The sequence below is a fragment of the Loxodonta africana genome, chromosome 16 (genome assembly GCF_030014295.1).
Source record: "Loxodonta africana isolate mLoxAfr1 chromosome 16, mLoxAfr1.hap2, whole genome shotgun sequence".
NCBI classification, from domain to species: Eukaryota; Metazoa; Chordata; class Mammalia; order Proboscidea; family Elephantidae; genus Loxodonta; species Loxodonta africana.
In genome coordinates this window covers 22,541,676-22,556,024 of record NC_087357.1, presented here as the reverse complement: position 1 = coordinate 22,556,024, position 14,349 = coordinate 22,541,676, and the positions used below count along the sequence as shown (strand labels likewise).

Genomic DNA, 14,349 nt, shown 5'->3' with positions numbered 1-14,349 from the left:
TTCACCTTCATATTTGAGAGAGAGTTTTGCTGGATAAATGATCCTTGGCTGGCAGTTTTTCTCCTTCAGTGCTCTATATATGTCATCCCATTGCCTCCTTGCCTGCATGGTTTCTGCTGAGTAGTCTCAACTTATTCTTATTGATTCTCCTTTGTAGGAGACCTTTCTTTTATCCCTGGCTGCTTTTAAAATTTTCTCTTTATCTTTGGTTTTGGCAAGTTTGATGATAATATGTCTTGGTGATTTTCTTTTTGGATCAATCTTATATGTGGTTCGATGAGCATCTTGGATAGATATCCTTTCGTCTTTCATGATGTCAGGGAAGTTTTCTGCCAACAGATCTTTAACTATTCTCTCTGTATTTTCTGTTATCTCTCCTTGTTCTGGAACTCTAATCACACTCAAGTTATTCTTCTTGATAGAGTCCCACATGATTCTTAGGGATTCTCCATTTTTTTTTAATTCTTTTATCTGATTTTTCTTCAACTATATTGGTGTCAATTGCTTTATCCTCCAGCTCCCCCACTCTGCATTCCAATTCCTCAATTCTGCTCCTCTGACTTCCTATTGAGTTGTTTAATTCTGTAATTTTACTGTTAATCTTTTGGATTTCTGAATGCTGTCTCTCTATGGATTCTTGTAGCTTATTAATTTTTCCACTATGTTCTTGAATAATCTTTTTTATTTCTTCAACTGCTTTATCAGTGTGTTCCTTGGCTTTTTCTGTAGATTGCCTTATTTCATTTTTGAGGTCATCTCTGATGTCTTGAAGCATTCTGTAAATTAGTTTTTTATATTCTGCATCTGGCAATTCCAGGTTTGTATCTTCATTTGGGAAACATTTTGATTCTTTAATTTGGGGAGTTGTAGAAGCAATCATGGTCTGCTTCTTTATATGGTTTGATATCGACTGCTGTTTCTGAGCCATCTATAAGATATTGTAATGATTTATTTTATATTGGCTCACTGAGTCTTATCTTGTTTTGTTTTCTTTCAATATACTTAGGCTATTAGATTGTGCTGTCTTGATTGTTGTAGCCTTTGAATCACTTATGTCCTCTTACCAGCTGGTTTGGGCTGTTACCAGAAATATAAGCCTAATAGTCCATTCACTATTCTTGAGTAGAATCTGATTTTGGGTCACCAAATGTGTGGGGTAGACTGTCACCTAGTTGCTTAGAGGAGTAGTGGTGATAGTAGTGTGCACCAGATTCTAGTAGCAGCAGGGGGTCACATTTCAGGGGGGGCAGAATGCTGACAGGCTTCCCCCAAGTGCCATTGAGGTAGGTGTGTCTCTATTCCTAAAGCACTTTGGTGGGTGGGCTCTGCAGCTCTACCTTAGGCACCCAATGCATGTACCTCTACAGATTGGTAGATATCACTATCCTCAGATCCCTAAGGCAGGAGGTTAGGTGGTCTAGGTGGAGCTTCAGCCCTCAGTTCCCTGTTGTGGGTCAGTGAGGGCTCTGTTTACTAGGTAGAGACATCAGACCTGGGAAACTTGTCTTTCCAGTAATCTGCTAAAACAATTACAGTCAGATCACTATCAGAATTACCTTTGCATTATAATAGCCACCTTGTTCCCTGTAGTGATGAAAGCCCAAGACTGTGGATCTCATATGCTTGGCTGGAGCTGGCTCTGTATTTTTAGTCCAATTTTGGGAAGTCAGGGAAGGATTCTTTGTCCCTGGGTTTTTTGTAGCTGCTTCTCTCAGGCCAGGAGAATGGGGTAGGAAAAGACAAAAAAAAAAAAAAAAACCCACAGAGCACTTCACTCTCTGGCCCAGGAAATTCCAATGTTAATGAAGCCACCTGGGAAGGGGAGGGGAGGGATCAGATAGATAGAAGAGAGTAGCACCCAGGAATATAGACAAAGTTACTTATCTTGCTTGGTGAGGACTGTTTTATCTGAGATTCCCGAGGGGCGGGGCGTGTAGCCTGTGTGTGTTGGCTGGGTAGAGATTGCCCCCGGGGGTCAGGCCCACATCCTGTGCATGTGCTGTCTCAGAAGCCGTGGTCAGTTCCTCTGCTCCTGGTCCAAAGCCCAGCACCACAGTTCCCCAGCTGAGATGCCATGCTCCTGGCTCCAAAACCAGTCACTGCCTCCCGGTGACTTCTCCTCCTGTCAGCCTTGTTGCTGCACTGCCTGCGTGCACTGGCTGGGCTTCCCCTGAGGTCACTTCTGGGGGCTAGGGCTGCCTCCAGTGTTTGCGCCGTCTCAGGATGCTATGCTCAGCTCCCCTGCATGCAGTCCAAAACCCGGCGCCAAGGTTTTCTGACTGGGATGCTGGCTCCAGGCTCTGAAAACAGTCACTGCTTCCCCGTGGTTGCTCGTTCGTTCTCTTGTTAGCCCCGTTAGTGTGCAGTCTGCTTGCGCTGGCTGAGTCTCTACGGAGGTTACCCCAGGGGATTAGGGGTTAGGGCTGTGTCCTGTGCCTGCCCCACCTCAACAAGCCACTATCAGCCCCACTGCTCGACCCCAGGGAACTGTGAGGGCTCAAGGCTGTGGAGTGGGTCATGGGTTCCAGAAGTAGTTGCTGGTTCAGGGTGCAGCTTTTCACTCACCTGTCACTCAGGTCAGCTCTTTAGATATGTGTTTGATGGTCAAGGTTCGTAGATTGTCATGTATGTGATCGATTCACTTGTTTTTCCGAGTCTTTGTTGCAAGAGGGATCCAAGGTAGCATCTACCTAGTCAGCCATCTTGGCCCCGCCTCTAAATCTTGATTTTTTTTTTTTTGTAGCCAAAGTGAAATTTGTTTTCTAGTTTTAAAAGATTAAGTTTTTTTTTAATAAAAAATAAGAATGGGATAAATTTAAATGAATACGCACTTAATGAAACAGTTAATAAAAATGGACTTTTAAAAGCCATCTCAGAAGACCCAAAGCCTCTGAGGAGACTGTCCCTGCTTACCTTTGGGTCCTGTGTTGAGGTCGTCAAAGAATCCACAGTCCTAGTGGTAGATCAGCTGCCTCATCAGAATGGCAAAGGTGTAAACAACCCCCTTTAGGGTTCCCGCGCAGGGTGTCTCTGGGAGCTGCAGCAGCTCGGGGGCGGTCCAATAGATCTCTGCAGAGCAAGGGGACTTGGTGTAGAGTGAGAATAGCCAGGCATAACCAGAAAAGCCGCCCCTTCTTTCTCAGGAAGCAGGAGAAACGAAAGCGTCTGCCCCTGAGAAATCAGCCGTGATGCCTGACTTAAAGGGCAAAGAGGGTCCGTGCATGTAAACAAAATAATTACTAAGGCGCACTGACATGTTCCCAGGGGCTAACTCACAGCCTTCGATGGTTACCTGAATTAGTCCATTCTTCTCTCATTGTATGTCCTATCTGTCCATCCATACTTGAGTGTCCACAGGCCAAATCCTGACAGCTTCACCTGCACGTGTGCGTCCACCAGGCAGGTGGAAGGCTTCAGGTTGCCGTGAGATCTCAGCCGGCTTCTGTGGAGAAGCACCATGCCCTAGAAGAGAAAGCCAGCCAGTGGAGCTGAGCAGGTACCCTGGACCTGCTGGTGGAAACAAGGGCAGAGAGACAGATGGAGAGAAACACAGACAGACAAGACCTGGGGCAGGGGACATGCCCACCTATATGTTCCCTTGTGTACCAGCCACTGGCAAGACCCTCCTCCATCTTAACTAAATGGAGTAAATCAGTCCTGGGCAGGGCCATCCAAAAGGAGAAAGCTATTTCTGGCCATTCACTGTGAAGCCAAGAAGGTGTGGCCAGTTAACAATGAACACATCCTATTGCTCTACTCCCAAGTTCAAATCCCAGCTCTGTCACTTAGTAGAGGGCAAGTTACTTTATGCCAGTAAGCCTCATTTTTCCTATCAAAATGGAGATGACAATAATACCTACCTCATAGGGTTTTTTTTTTTTTTCCATAGGGTGGTTGTGGAGATTAAACATGATGTTGCACGTGACCTACCAGACACGGAGTCTGGGACATAGTAAATACCCAATATAAATTATAATGAAAAAATTATATCAATATGATAAATAATGTCAATATTTAGCAACAATATTATATTATATAATTAGCAATATTATTTTATTACCTACATATCGTTAATCATATACTACTGCTTTCATTTAAGGGCCCTGCCTGAGTACTTCATAGGGAAAGGCAATGAAATAGGGAACACTGAAAAATTATTTTGTCATCTACTGTGTTCTTGAGGGGCTATATACTCTTATTACCATATAATAATACAGCAAGAACACTAGAGTCAGAAGACATGTGTTTAAGTATGGGCTTTACCACTAAGTCTGTTTAAGCAAGACACTTGCCTGACTGGGCCTTAATTATCCCACCTACGAGATGACACTGCCCAGATCCCTGCTACCAAAGAATGGCCTGGGGGCCAGCAGCAGCCACATCACCTGGGATCTTGGCAAAAATGCAGTATCTCAGGCCCTGCCCCAGATCCACCGAACCAGACCGTGCATCTTAACAAGACCCCACGGGATTCATGCGCCCCTTGCAGTCTGAGAAGCCCTGACCTAGATCAATTGTTCTCAACCTTGGCCACATATATCAGAGTCACCTGAAGGGCTTAAAAAATATACCAATGCTCAGGCCCCAAACATTGCAAGATCAGTAAAGAACCTATATAAGCTACAGGTTATATATGGTACAGGAGTCTCTGGGTCATGCAAATGGTTAATGTGCTCAGCTGCTAACCGAAAGGTTAGAGGTTTGAATCCACCCAGAGGTGCCTCAAAAGACAGGCCTGGTGATCCACATTCCAAAAATCAGCCACTAAAAAGTCCTATAGGGCACAGGTCTACTCTGACACACATGGGGTCACCATGAGTTGGAGTCAACTCAACAGCAAGTGAGTGTTTAATATTTTCATTCTGTTTCCTAGTTTTCAGGCATCTGTTGTGGTTGTTAGGTACTGTCAAGTCAGGTTCCAACTCATAGCGACCCTGTGTACAACAGAACGAACACTGCCTGGTCAGGCACCTAGGGTTTTTAAGTGCTCCCAGGAAGCAGGTAGCAGAGCTGAGATTTAAAACCAAGTTGGACTGCCTTCGAAGCCCAGTCTCTTCTAAACCACTCAATTTTACTGTTTCCTGTGCCCTGGGTGATTGTAGCAGAGGATGGGGAGAAGGGCAGGCCAAAGCTATACTACCCCACACCATTACATAAGAACAACCAGGTTCATAGGAATTGTAAATCTGGCTGAGAAGGGGGTGTGAAGTCACCCATGGGTGTGGCTCTGAGGAGGCACAGGAAAGAGGAACCTGAGGAGAACGTCCTAAAGAGGCCCCTGCACACAAGGACAGAGTCTTTGGCCTCTTGGGCACCAACTTAGGGACTCACCTCTTCCTCCAGCGGGCCTGAGGCTGAGACACTGTCCAGCCCTGGGGAGAGACCTTCAGGCGGTAGTGCATTTGAAATACAGGCTGATACAGATTAGATTAGGAAATGTCCAGGACTGTGGATTTGCACACCTCCCTCACCCCCCACTTCCCCTCAGAAATGAATAAATAAAAACCAGGAGGCCATATTCCTTTATCAGTGTGGCTTGTGTGTTCGTGAAACAGTAAAGCTGAATCACATGTGGGAAGCACAGGCCACTCAACCAGACCCGACAGAAGTGCCTTGACAAAGTGGGTCAGGCCACTCTTGGGCGGGACTGGAGGACCTGGCAGGGGCTGCCTCTGCAATGTCTCCGGCCAGGCTCCATCAGGCCAAGGTCAGAGCCTGAAGTCTGGTGAGAGCCACGTCCATTCGGGAAGTCCTCTCCGACCCCATGGAGACCTCCCATCCAAACACAGAGCAGCTCCAGTCTCCAATTAAAGCCTGCCTCTGAATTTCAGGACAGCCGAGGCAGATTATGGGCCATCCCTGACACACATCAGATCACTCTGCTTCGCTCTGTGCCATCGGGCATGATAGAAGCTCATTTCATCACGTACAAACCACATGCTCAGGGACATGCAGAATGTTCAGGTGTGTGACATGCACCTCTTTGTATTTTGTCTTGACAGACAACGTATGGTTTTTAAGTATATTGTCAGAGAACAAAAAGAACGATGAGAGGTTTCACCATTTATGTGCCAGATTTCATGCACTTTTGGCATTTCGGCCAGGTGTCTGTCTGCTAAGTACATTTCTTTCTCTACTGGGAAGTTGAGGGAGGCTCACAGGGCTCCTACCTCTAATTCCCACATCTGCACTCCTGGTAAAGGTCCCTGGGTGGCACAGTTTGCACTCAATTACTAACCTAAAGGTAGGTGGTTTGAACCCACCCAGTCACTCTGTGGAAGAAAGGCCTGGCGCTCTGCTTCCTTAAAGATTACAGACAAGAAAACCTTATGGAGCAGTTGTACTCTGTAACACATGAGTCAGAACCGAGTCCACAGCAACAGGTTTGGTTCTTTTGTTCGTTTTTGGTGCTCTCTGGCCCTTAGCAGGGGAGTACTTAGCATGGTAGAAAGGAAACAACCTTTTGACACAGACCGGCTGCAAATTCAATCTGCCTCTTACCAGCTGAGCAGGTGACTTCGCCTCACTAAGCCTCATTTTTTCTGCTTTAAAATGGCGTGAATATTAATATTTTTAAAACCGGAGTTCCAAAAGACCAAATCCAAACCCACTGCCATCGAGTCGATTTTGACTCATAGCAGCCCTATAGTTAGTAATGAATTAATAATGGAGTTTTTTGTTAATATTATTGATAGCACTATGCAACAGAAACATAACACAAGCCACATGTGTCATTTTTAAGTGAAACAGGTGAAATTAATTTTAATAATACATCTTATTTAACTCAATGTATTAAAATGTTATCGCTTCAATATGCAATCAATATAAATAACTGTTAATGAGGCGTTTCACATTTTTCTTTTCAGTAGGTCTTCAAAATCTGGTGTGAATGTTACACTTACAGCATGTCTCAATTTGGACCAGCCACATATCCAATGCTCAGTAGCCACATGTGGCTGGTGGTTACCATCCTGGACAGCGCAGACCTATGCCATAGGATCTGGGGGAGAGTTAAATAAGAAAAATATGTTTTTCAGTGTTAGTAAAGAGTTATCTGGAGCCCTGGAGACAAAGTAGTTAAGAGCTTGGCTGCCAACCAAGAGGTTAGCAGTTCGAATCCACCAGCCACTCCTTGGAAACCCTATGGGGCAGTTCTGTTCTGTCCTATAGGGTCGCTATGAGTCAGAATTGACTTGACTACAACGAGTTTGGTTTGGTAAGAGTTATCTGTGGTAATAGTAATACTACCCCTACTACTAATACCAACTATCATTTATTGGACACCAGCTACGTAGTAGGTACAGTCTAAGCATTTTGCATGCCTTAATCCTCACAGCCCTATGAGGTGGGTACTGATGTCATCTTTATCTTACACACAGGGAAACTGAGGATTAGGATGGTTAAGATCACTCAGCCTGTAAGTGGTAGAGCAAGGGTTTAAACCCCCAAGCCATCTACTATGCCCTTCACTTTCTTAATCCATTAGGGCTTTTTTTATTTAGAAATGAAGACCCAGGGCAGCGAAACTATTCTGAATGGTGGAACAGAGCATTACACATTTGTCAAAACCCATAGACATGTACAACACAAAGAAACTCACTGGAGTCAATTCTGACTCATAGTGAACCTATAGGACAGAGTAGAGCTGCCCCATAGGGTTTCCAAGGAGAGGCTGGTGGATTTGAACTGCCGACCTTTTGGTTAGCAGCCGAGCACTAACCACGATGTCACCGGCGGTGCACAACACAAAGAGCGAACCCTACTATAAACTGTGGACTTTAGTTATTAATAATGTATCAATATTGATTCATCAGTTGTCATAAATGTATCTAACTAAAGCAAGATATTAACAACAGGAGAAAATATGCCCGGGGAAGAGGGTGCATACGGGAACTCTCTGTGCTTTCTGCCCAATTTTTCTGTTAACCTAAAACTGATCTAGAAAAGAAAGGTTATTTTAAAATTTGAAAAAGAAATGTAGGCTTGTCTCTTACTCAAGAGGACCTTGGTATTACCAGCTGTGAAGCCCCTTGCCAGGCTGGCCCCATTGGCTTGAGCTCCTTGGGAACAGGACAGGGGGCCTTTTTCCTCTGTGCCCTCCATACCTGGAATCAGGCCTGACCCAAATTAGGGGCTCAATCAATACACAATTGTTGGCTTGAAATGCTTGGGGTGTCTCGGAACCTCTCAGTCCCTGGTATAGAGGTGGGGCCAATCAAATAAACATGAGGAGATGAATTGTTTTATGATGAGCATGTGATGGCCAGAAGTGTAAGCTGACCCACAAAGTGTGGGGTAGTGCCCAGGTTCATGTCAAAGTCACATGGAAAAGCCCTGAGAGGCTGCAGTGACAAATGAACACTCATTCTTCACCTTATTTATTCTATCATTTTCCGTTACTCTCAGTCCCCTTTTAAACAGTGTTGGCAGAGTAATCAGACTTGAAGGACCTAAAGTCCTTCTGCCCTTGACCTAGCCCATTCTGTCACCAGTGACTTCCTGATATAACCCCATAATGTGCACACTCCACTTCAGGAAGCAGCAATCCTCCCAAAGCAAGGCGTCAAGCTGCTCTCTGTTCTTCGGGCATGGGTTGGGGGTAGACTCAGTGACCTGGGGTAGGTGATGGCCTCCTGGGAGATTTCTCCCTTCAGACTGCCACTCTCACGCATCCCATCTTTCTCCAGAAAACCATAAGGTTAATGCTTCTTGAAAGCCAAATACCCACCCTGAAAAAGTTAAATCTACTGGTCATTTATACCTTGATGACAATTTGCTGATCAGTTTGCTTTTCATGTCCAATATTAATGGTACCACCTGTTCTGATTAGGGCAAAACAAAAACAAAAAACCCGCTGCTGCTAAGTCGATTCCAACTCATAGTGACCCCATGTGTGTCAGACTAGAACTATGCTCCATATGGTTTTCAGTGGCTGATTTTTTAGAAGTAGATCACCAGGCCTTTCTTCCAAGGCACCTCTGGGTAGATTCGAACCTCCAACCTTTCGGTTAGCAGCCAAGCATTGTTTGCATCACCCAGGGACTGGTTTGATTTGGATCACTGGTGTCTATACTACTTCCCTGGGCTTAGCAGGCAAGAGACAGGATTGGTGAGAAGGAGGAGGGAGCCCAGAGTGGGAAAGAGTACCATGTCAGTTCCTCCCATTCGCAACTGTCCCACTGCCACTTAAATCATTTCATATGTACATTTCTTGACTGCTGTTTTATTTTTTTCTCTATCTAGATTTTAAGCCATTTACAGCCAGAAACAAGCCTTTGTTTTCCTAGGAAGTGCCCAGTTTAGAATAAACCCTAAACAGATGCTCCATGAAGGTTTACTGAAATAATGATGGTGGAACCCAGGGTCGCCCATGGAGACCCAACCACAGAAAGGCTTCTGTTTGTCCACCTTGCTTGGTAACAGTATGCTGGCTTCCTGCTAAGGCCTAGGAAATCAAAGTATCACAGGCCATTAAGATTTAGCTCTTTAGAAACAAAGAATTTATTGCTTTGGGGAAGAAAAGCCCTTTGACGTCAACCAGGCCAGCTGCGTTCATTATACATACATGGAGGTTGAGGCACAGAGAACACTGCCTAGGGATGCCAGTGTAAGGGTGTAGGAGTTAAGGGTGTAGGAGTCAAAAATGCCTAGGTTCAAATCCTGGCTCCACTATTTATTAGCTATGAGCTATAAGTAGCTATGAGACCTTGGGAAAATTATGTAAATTCTCTGTGCCTTGTTCTCCCTCTGCGAAATGGGGGTAATCATAGATCTACGTTATGTTTTCTTGTGAAAACTAAATAAGTTAATACGTACAAAGTGCTAGACAGTGCCTGGCCCAAAGTAGCGCTAAATATACTTTAGCCATTATTATTATCATCCTCTTCTTTGCAGCCACCACAGCCCCCTGCCTGCTTCTGCTTATACACCTTTTCACATCTGTGTTCATAGCCCAGCTCTTAGGTTAGCAGTGTTGTGATTATTGCGGCACCGATCCCCACTTTCTGGAGTATTAGGGATCCCCCTTCCCATCTGTCATGGATTGAACTGTTTCCCCCCAAAATATCTGTCAACTTGGCTAGGTCGCAATTCCCAGTATTGTATGATTGTCTACCATTTTGTCATCTGATGTGATTTCCCTCTGAGTTGTAAATCCTATCACTGTGATGTAATGAAGTGGACTAACGGCAGCTATATTGAGGAGATCTACAAGACTAGACAGTATCTTAAGCCACTGTCTTTTAAGATATAGAAAGAGAATTGAGCAGAGAGACATGGGGACTTCATAATACCAAGAAAGCAGTGCTGGGAGCAGAGCATGTCCTTTAGACCTGAGGTTCCAGCTTGGAGAATCTCCTAGGCCAAGGAAGATTGATGACACAGACCTTCCTCCAAAGCCGACAGAAAAAGCCTTCCCCTGGAGCTGATGCCCTGAATTTGGACTTGGAGCCTGCTCGACTGTGAGAGAATAAATTTCTCTTTGTTAAAGCCATCCACTTGTGGTATTTCTGTTATAGCAGCACTAGATGACTAAGACACCATCTCACTTCATGCTAGTAATTATATTCTCTTTGGAATAAAAATCCCTACCCTAAAATGTAAATACCCTGCTCTTTACTGATTGAGTAAGCCTAGCACCCATTCTAACTTTAGTATAAAATACTTTCCTCTCTCAATCTTTACTTGAGCTCAGAAGAGGAGGGAAGCATGGAAAATCTGATTGAAGTGGTAGATTTTAGAGCTGGAGTCACTTTGTTTGAAGAGGAAATTGGAGGAGAACAAGAATTTTCAGAAAAGATTACAGCTCAATTTTAATCCAAGACAGAGAACAATTCAGAAACTCTATGTTATTTGTTCTTTAACTAAGCTTAAGTCATACTCACATTGGCTATGTCATATGCAAATGAGAGCTTGAATAGCCAATCCATTTTAATATCTGAGTTTCTCAAAACATCCTGAAAAACAGTTATTCAAAATATCACCAGTGACTCAACCCAAAGCAGAGGGAGCTTCATACATTGAATGGATTTGACTATAATACCCAACCCAAAACAAAAAAGGGGAAACCCTGGTGGCATAGTGGTTAAGTGCTAAAGCTGCTAACCAAGAGGTCGGCAGTTTGAATCCACCAGGGGCTCCTTGGAAACTCTATGGAGCAGTTCTACTCTGTCCTACATAAGATATATTTGGCCAGAACTAATGCCACCTGAGGCAGAGCTGTCTAACTCTAGTACCCAGAACTCTTTCCAGGGTTAGTGTACCATACATCGGCTCAACATTGAGAAAACGCACCATCTTGAGTTTTACAAACACTTCCTTGTTCCTGGCATAAAGCTGGTTGTTACATACCGTGTGTAGGATGGGCCCAGGACCACAATTCAAGAGTAACCATGACATCTTAGGAGATGAAACCAAGCTTAGACAGTTTCCACCCAGAACAAAGGAAACCAAACATTTGGCAACACAGCTGCTAATTTGCTCTCCTCCAGCCAATCCAATATGATAGTTCAGGTCTTACAATTAGACCAAAGAGGAGCTATTCTTGGACCTATGGGAAAAACCACTGAGAAGGTTCCTTACTAATTGATGTTAATCAAACCTGAGGTAAGATTTATTATTTTGCTTACCTTCAGACTTCCTTTCCTGAGATACTGTGCGACAATGCAGACATCGGGTGGTTCCATGCAAATACCAAAAAAAGGAATAAAGTTGTCATGCCTTAATTTACACATCTGAAAATAATAATGATAATAACGGCTCATGTTCATAGAATGCAGTCTTTCATGCCAAGGACTACACCATGTGTTTTGTATCCCCTTATTGAAGTCTCACAAAGACTCTATGAGATAAGAACTATTATTGCTCCCATTTGACAGATTGGGAAACTGATACTCAAAGAGGTAAAGTAACTTATCTAAGAGCATACAACTTATAAGTGACAGAGCTGGGATGTAAACCCAGGTGGTCGACCTCCAGCAAATAAACCAGAGGACAATCAAAGCCTAACCTTACTCATAGGTATTAACTGGACCACGTCACAAAGGGTAGACCCAGCCTTGCTTCCTGGTATTTACTGCTGTCAACGGCAGTGTGGGGGCCGTGACGGATCATAGATAAGGAGCAAGAAGCCAGGCCCCATGAACTTGACTCTCTCCAAGGACCAGATTCAAGGCAGGTGAGAAGCCATCAAAAACACAGAGGATTTAAGAGCCAAAATAAGGCCAGGAAGGATTAAGGAAAGAAAACAAGCTTGGGAAGGATCCCAGGCTTCCGGTGACAAAGAATCTGGAGTCCATAACATGGGCTGTCAGTGGAGTGGGGCAGGATAAGCACCACATTAAGGAAACAGCTCCCACTCTTACACCCTCGGGGTGGGAGCCACTCCTCACAGGTGGGAACAGGAGGTGGGGGGGCAGTCAGGAGCACAGGGCAATGCTGCTTGGTCCCCTTGCCTAGGGCAGGGCCTCACCAGCCAAGTTTCCTGCAGTACAGATGGTTTCCTAACCCAGGCTTCGGTTTGCTCACCCACATAGCGGATGGCTACATGGTTTCCCTGGAACAAAAGACAAAGAAGACAAACCTTCACCCAGAAAAGGCTAGGAAGGGGAGCAGGAAGGCTGGCAAGAATTCTACCTGTGAGAGGGCTCATCGAGCTCCTCAGTGGCCGAGGAAACCCCTATGGCGGCACCTTGCCCTATCCAGGCATTGCGCTGTCCATCCATCCAGTCAGTTGTGACTCATGGCAACCCCATGTGTGTCAGAGTAGAACCACACCCCATAGGGTTTGCAATGGCTGATTTTTTGGAAGTAGATCACCAGGCCTTTCTTCTGAGGTACCTCTGGGTGGGCTTGAACCTCCAACCCTTCATTCGCTGCTGAGCATGTTAACTCTTTGCATCACCCAAAATCAGGCACTGTATTAGGTGCTAAATATAAAAGATATTATTTAAATAGCAGCACAGCCCTGCAAGTTGAGTATGATTAACCCATTTCTGGATGGGATCATAGAGGTTAGATAACTTGTCTAAATCACAGATTTATAGATAGCAAACAGTAGCCAGAATTTGAGCATCTGACTCTAAGACTGAAGTCCCTGGGTAGTGCGAATGGTTAAGTGCTCAGCTACTAACCAAAAGGGTAGTGATTTGAGTCCACCCAGAGGTGCCTCAAAAGAAAAGCCTGGTGATCTCCTTCCAAAAAATCAACTGGTGAAGACTGAATCTGTACGCAAGAGAAGGCAAGCCTCAGTACAAATTAAAAATCAACCAACCCAAGATCTACCACTTGGCAGTATGGGATTAACTGCAAAGGGCGCACCACTGTGATGGGAGTCCCAAGGAGGAAGGGGTCATCTTGGAAGAGATGATCCTTAAGCTGAAACATGAAGGGTAAGAAGATTCCAGATGGGTGGGATACAGGGGAGCAGTCATGGCATTGTCAGAGAGTAAAACACACATGTCATAATCAGCAGGACCAGTATGAGGAGAATAGGATGTGGAAGTTCTAAAAGTAGGTTGAGGCTAGGCATTAGAGAGCCTTGAGTCCCTTGTTAAAGGTTTTGGACAATACTATTGTGCAGACCACAGAGGGGGGGAACCCAGTGATGGTGTTAGAGGGAGGGGAAGGAAGGCAATGTGATGTGTGGTGGATGTGCTGGCTTCCTTCCCTAAATGGATGTCGACCGCAACACACACTTTTGTCTGAATGGTGGTTCTTATGGTATTTGGTAATATCCCAGGAGGTTTTTAGTTTGGAAACTCAAGTAAGTAAACATTTAGAAATCATAAGTTCAGTTTGCCTAGGGAATAATTTGGCCCTAATCTTTGCTAAACCCAACTTTAAGTAATGAACAAATCTTCCCTTGCTTGGAGCTTTCCGGCCCTACTCTCCAGGACCTCAATTTTAAAGAGTTAATATGGGTTTCTTTCCTTTACATAATTCTCCCCTCTCCCCCCACCAGAGGACTTGACTTCTGAAGGGTTGCTAAGCATAGGTGACTCTAATGGTCTGGGGTGTGGAAGGGAGGATGAGACAGGCTGGAATTACTTTTCCGGCTTCAGCAGCTCCAACTCTTTACTCCACATAAGCCTCAGTACTCACCATTCATCAGTGATCAATCAGTGCTCAAGAACCAGGGACGAAATAATCCAAGCTCGAAGTCTGTGCTGTCCAATGGGTACCACTAACTACGCGGACTATTTTAATTTAAATTAATTACAATTAAATAAAATTTATAATTCAGTTCCTCAGTCACACTGGGTGTGCTCAAATGCACATCCAGTGACTAGTGGCTGTTGCTGTTAGGTACCATGGAGTCAACTAATAGTGGCCTGTTTGACAGACTAGACC

The 14,349-nt window shown here is 44.6% G+C and overlaps 1 protein-coding gene across 1 annotated transcript in view; it reads right to left on the bottom strand.

The window, feature by feature from the left end:
• LOC100656678 (guanylate cyclase 2G-like) overlaps window positions 1-14,349 on the bottom strand; it is a 59,090-nt gene that overhangs the window by 17,609 nt on the left and 27,132 nt on the right. Inside the window, 5 exon segments of the mRNA XM_064269902.1 lie at window positions 2,914-3,074; window positions 3,299-3,462; window positions 10,884-10,955; window positions 11,628-11,732; window positions 12,470-12,553. Of these exon segments, the coding sequence (XP_064125972.1) occupies window positions 2,914-3,074; window positions 3,299-3,462; window positions 10,884-10,955; window positions 11,628-11,732; window positions 12,470-12,553 (586 nt within the window).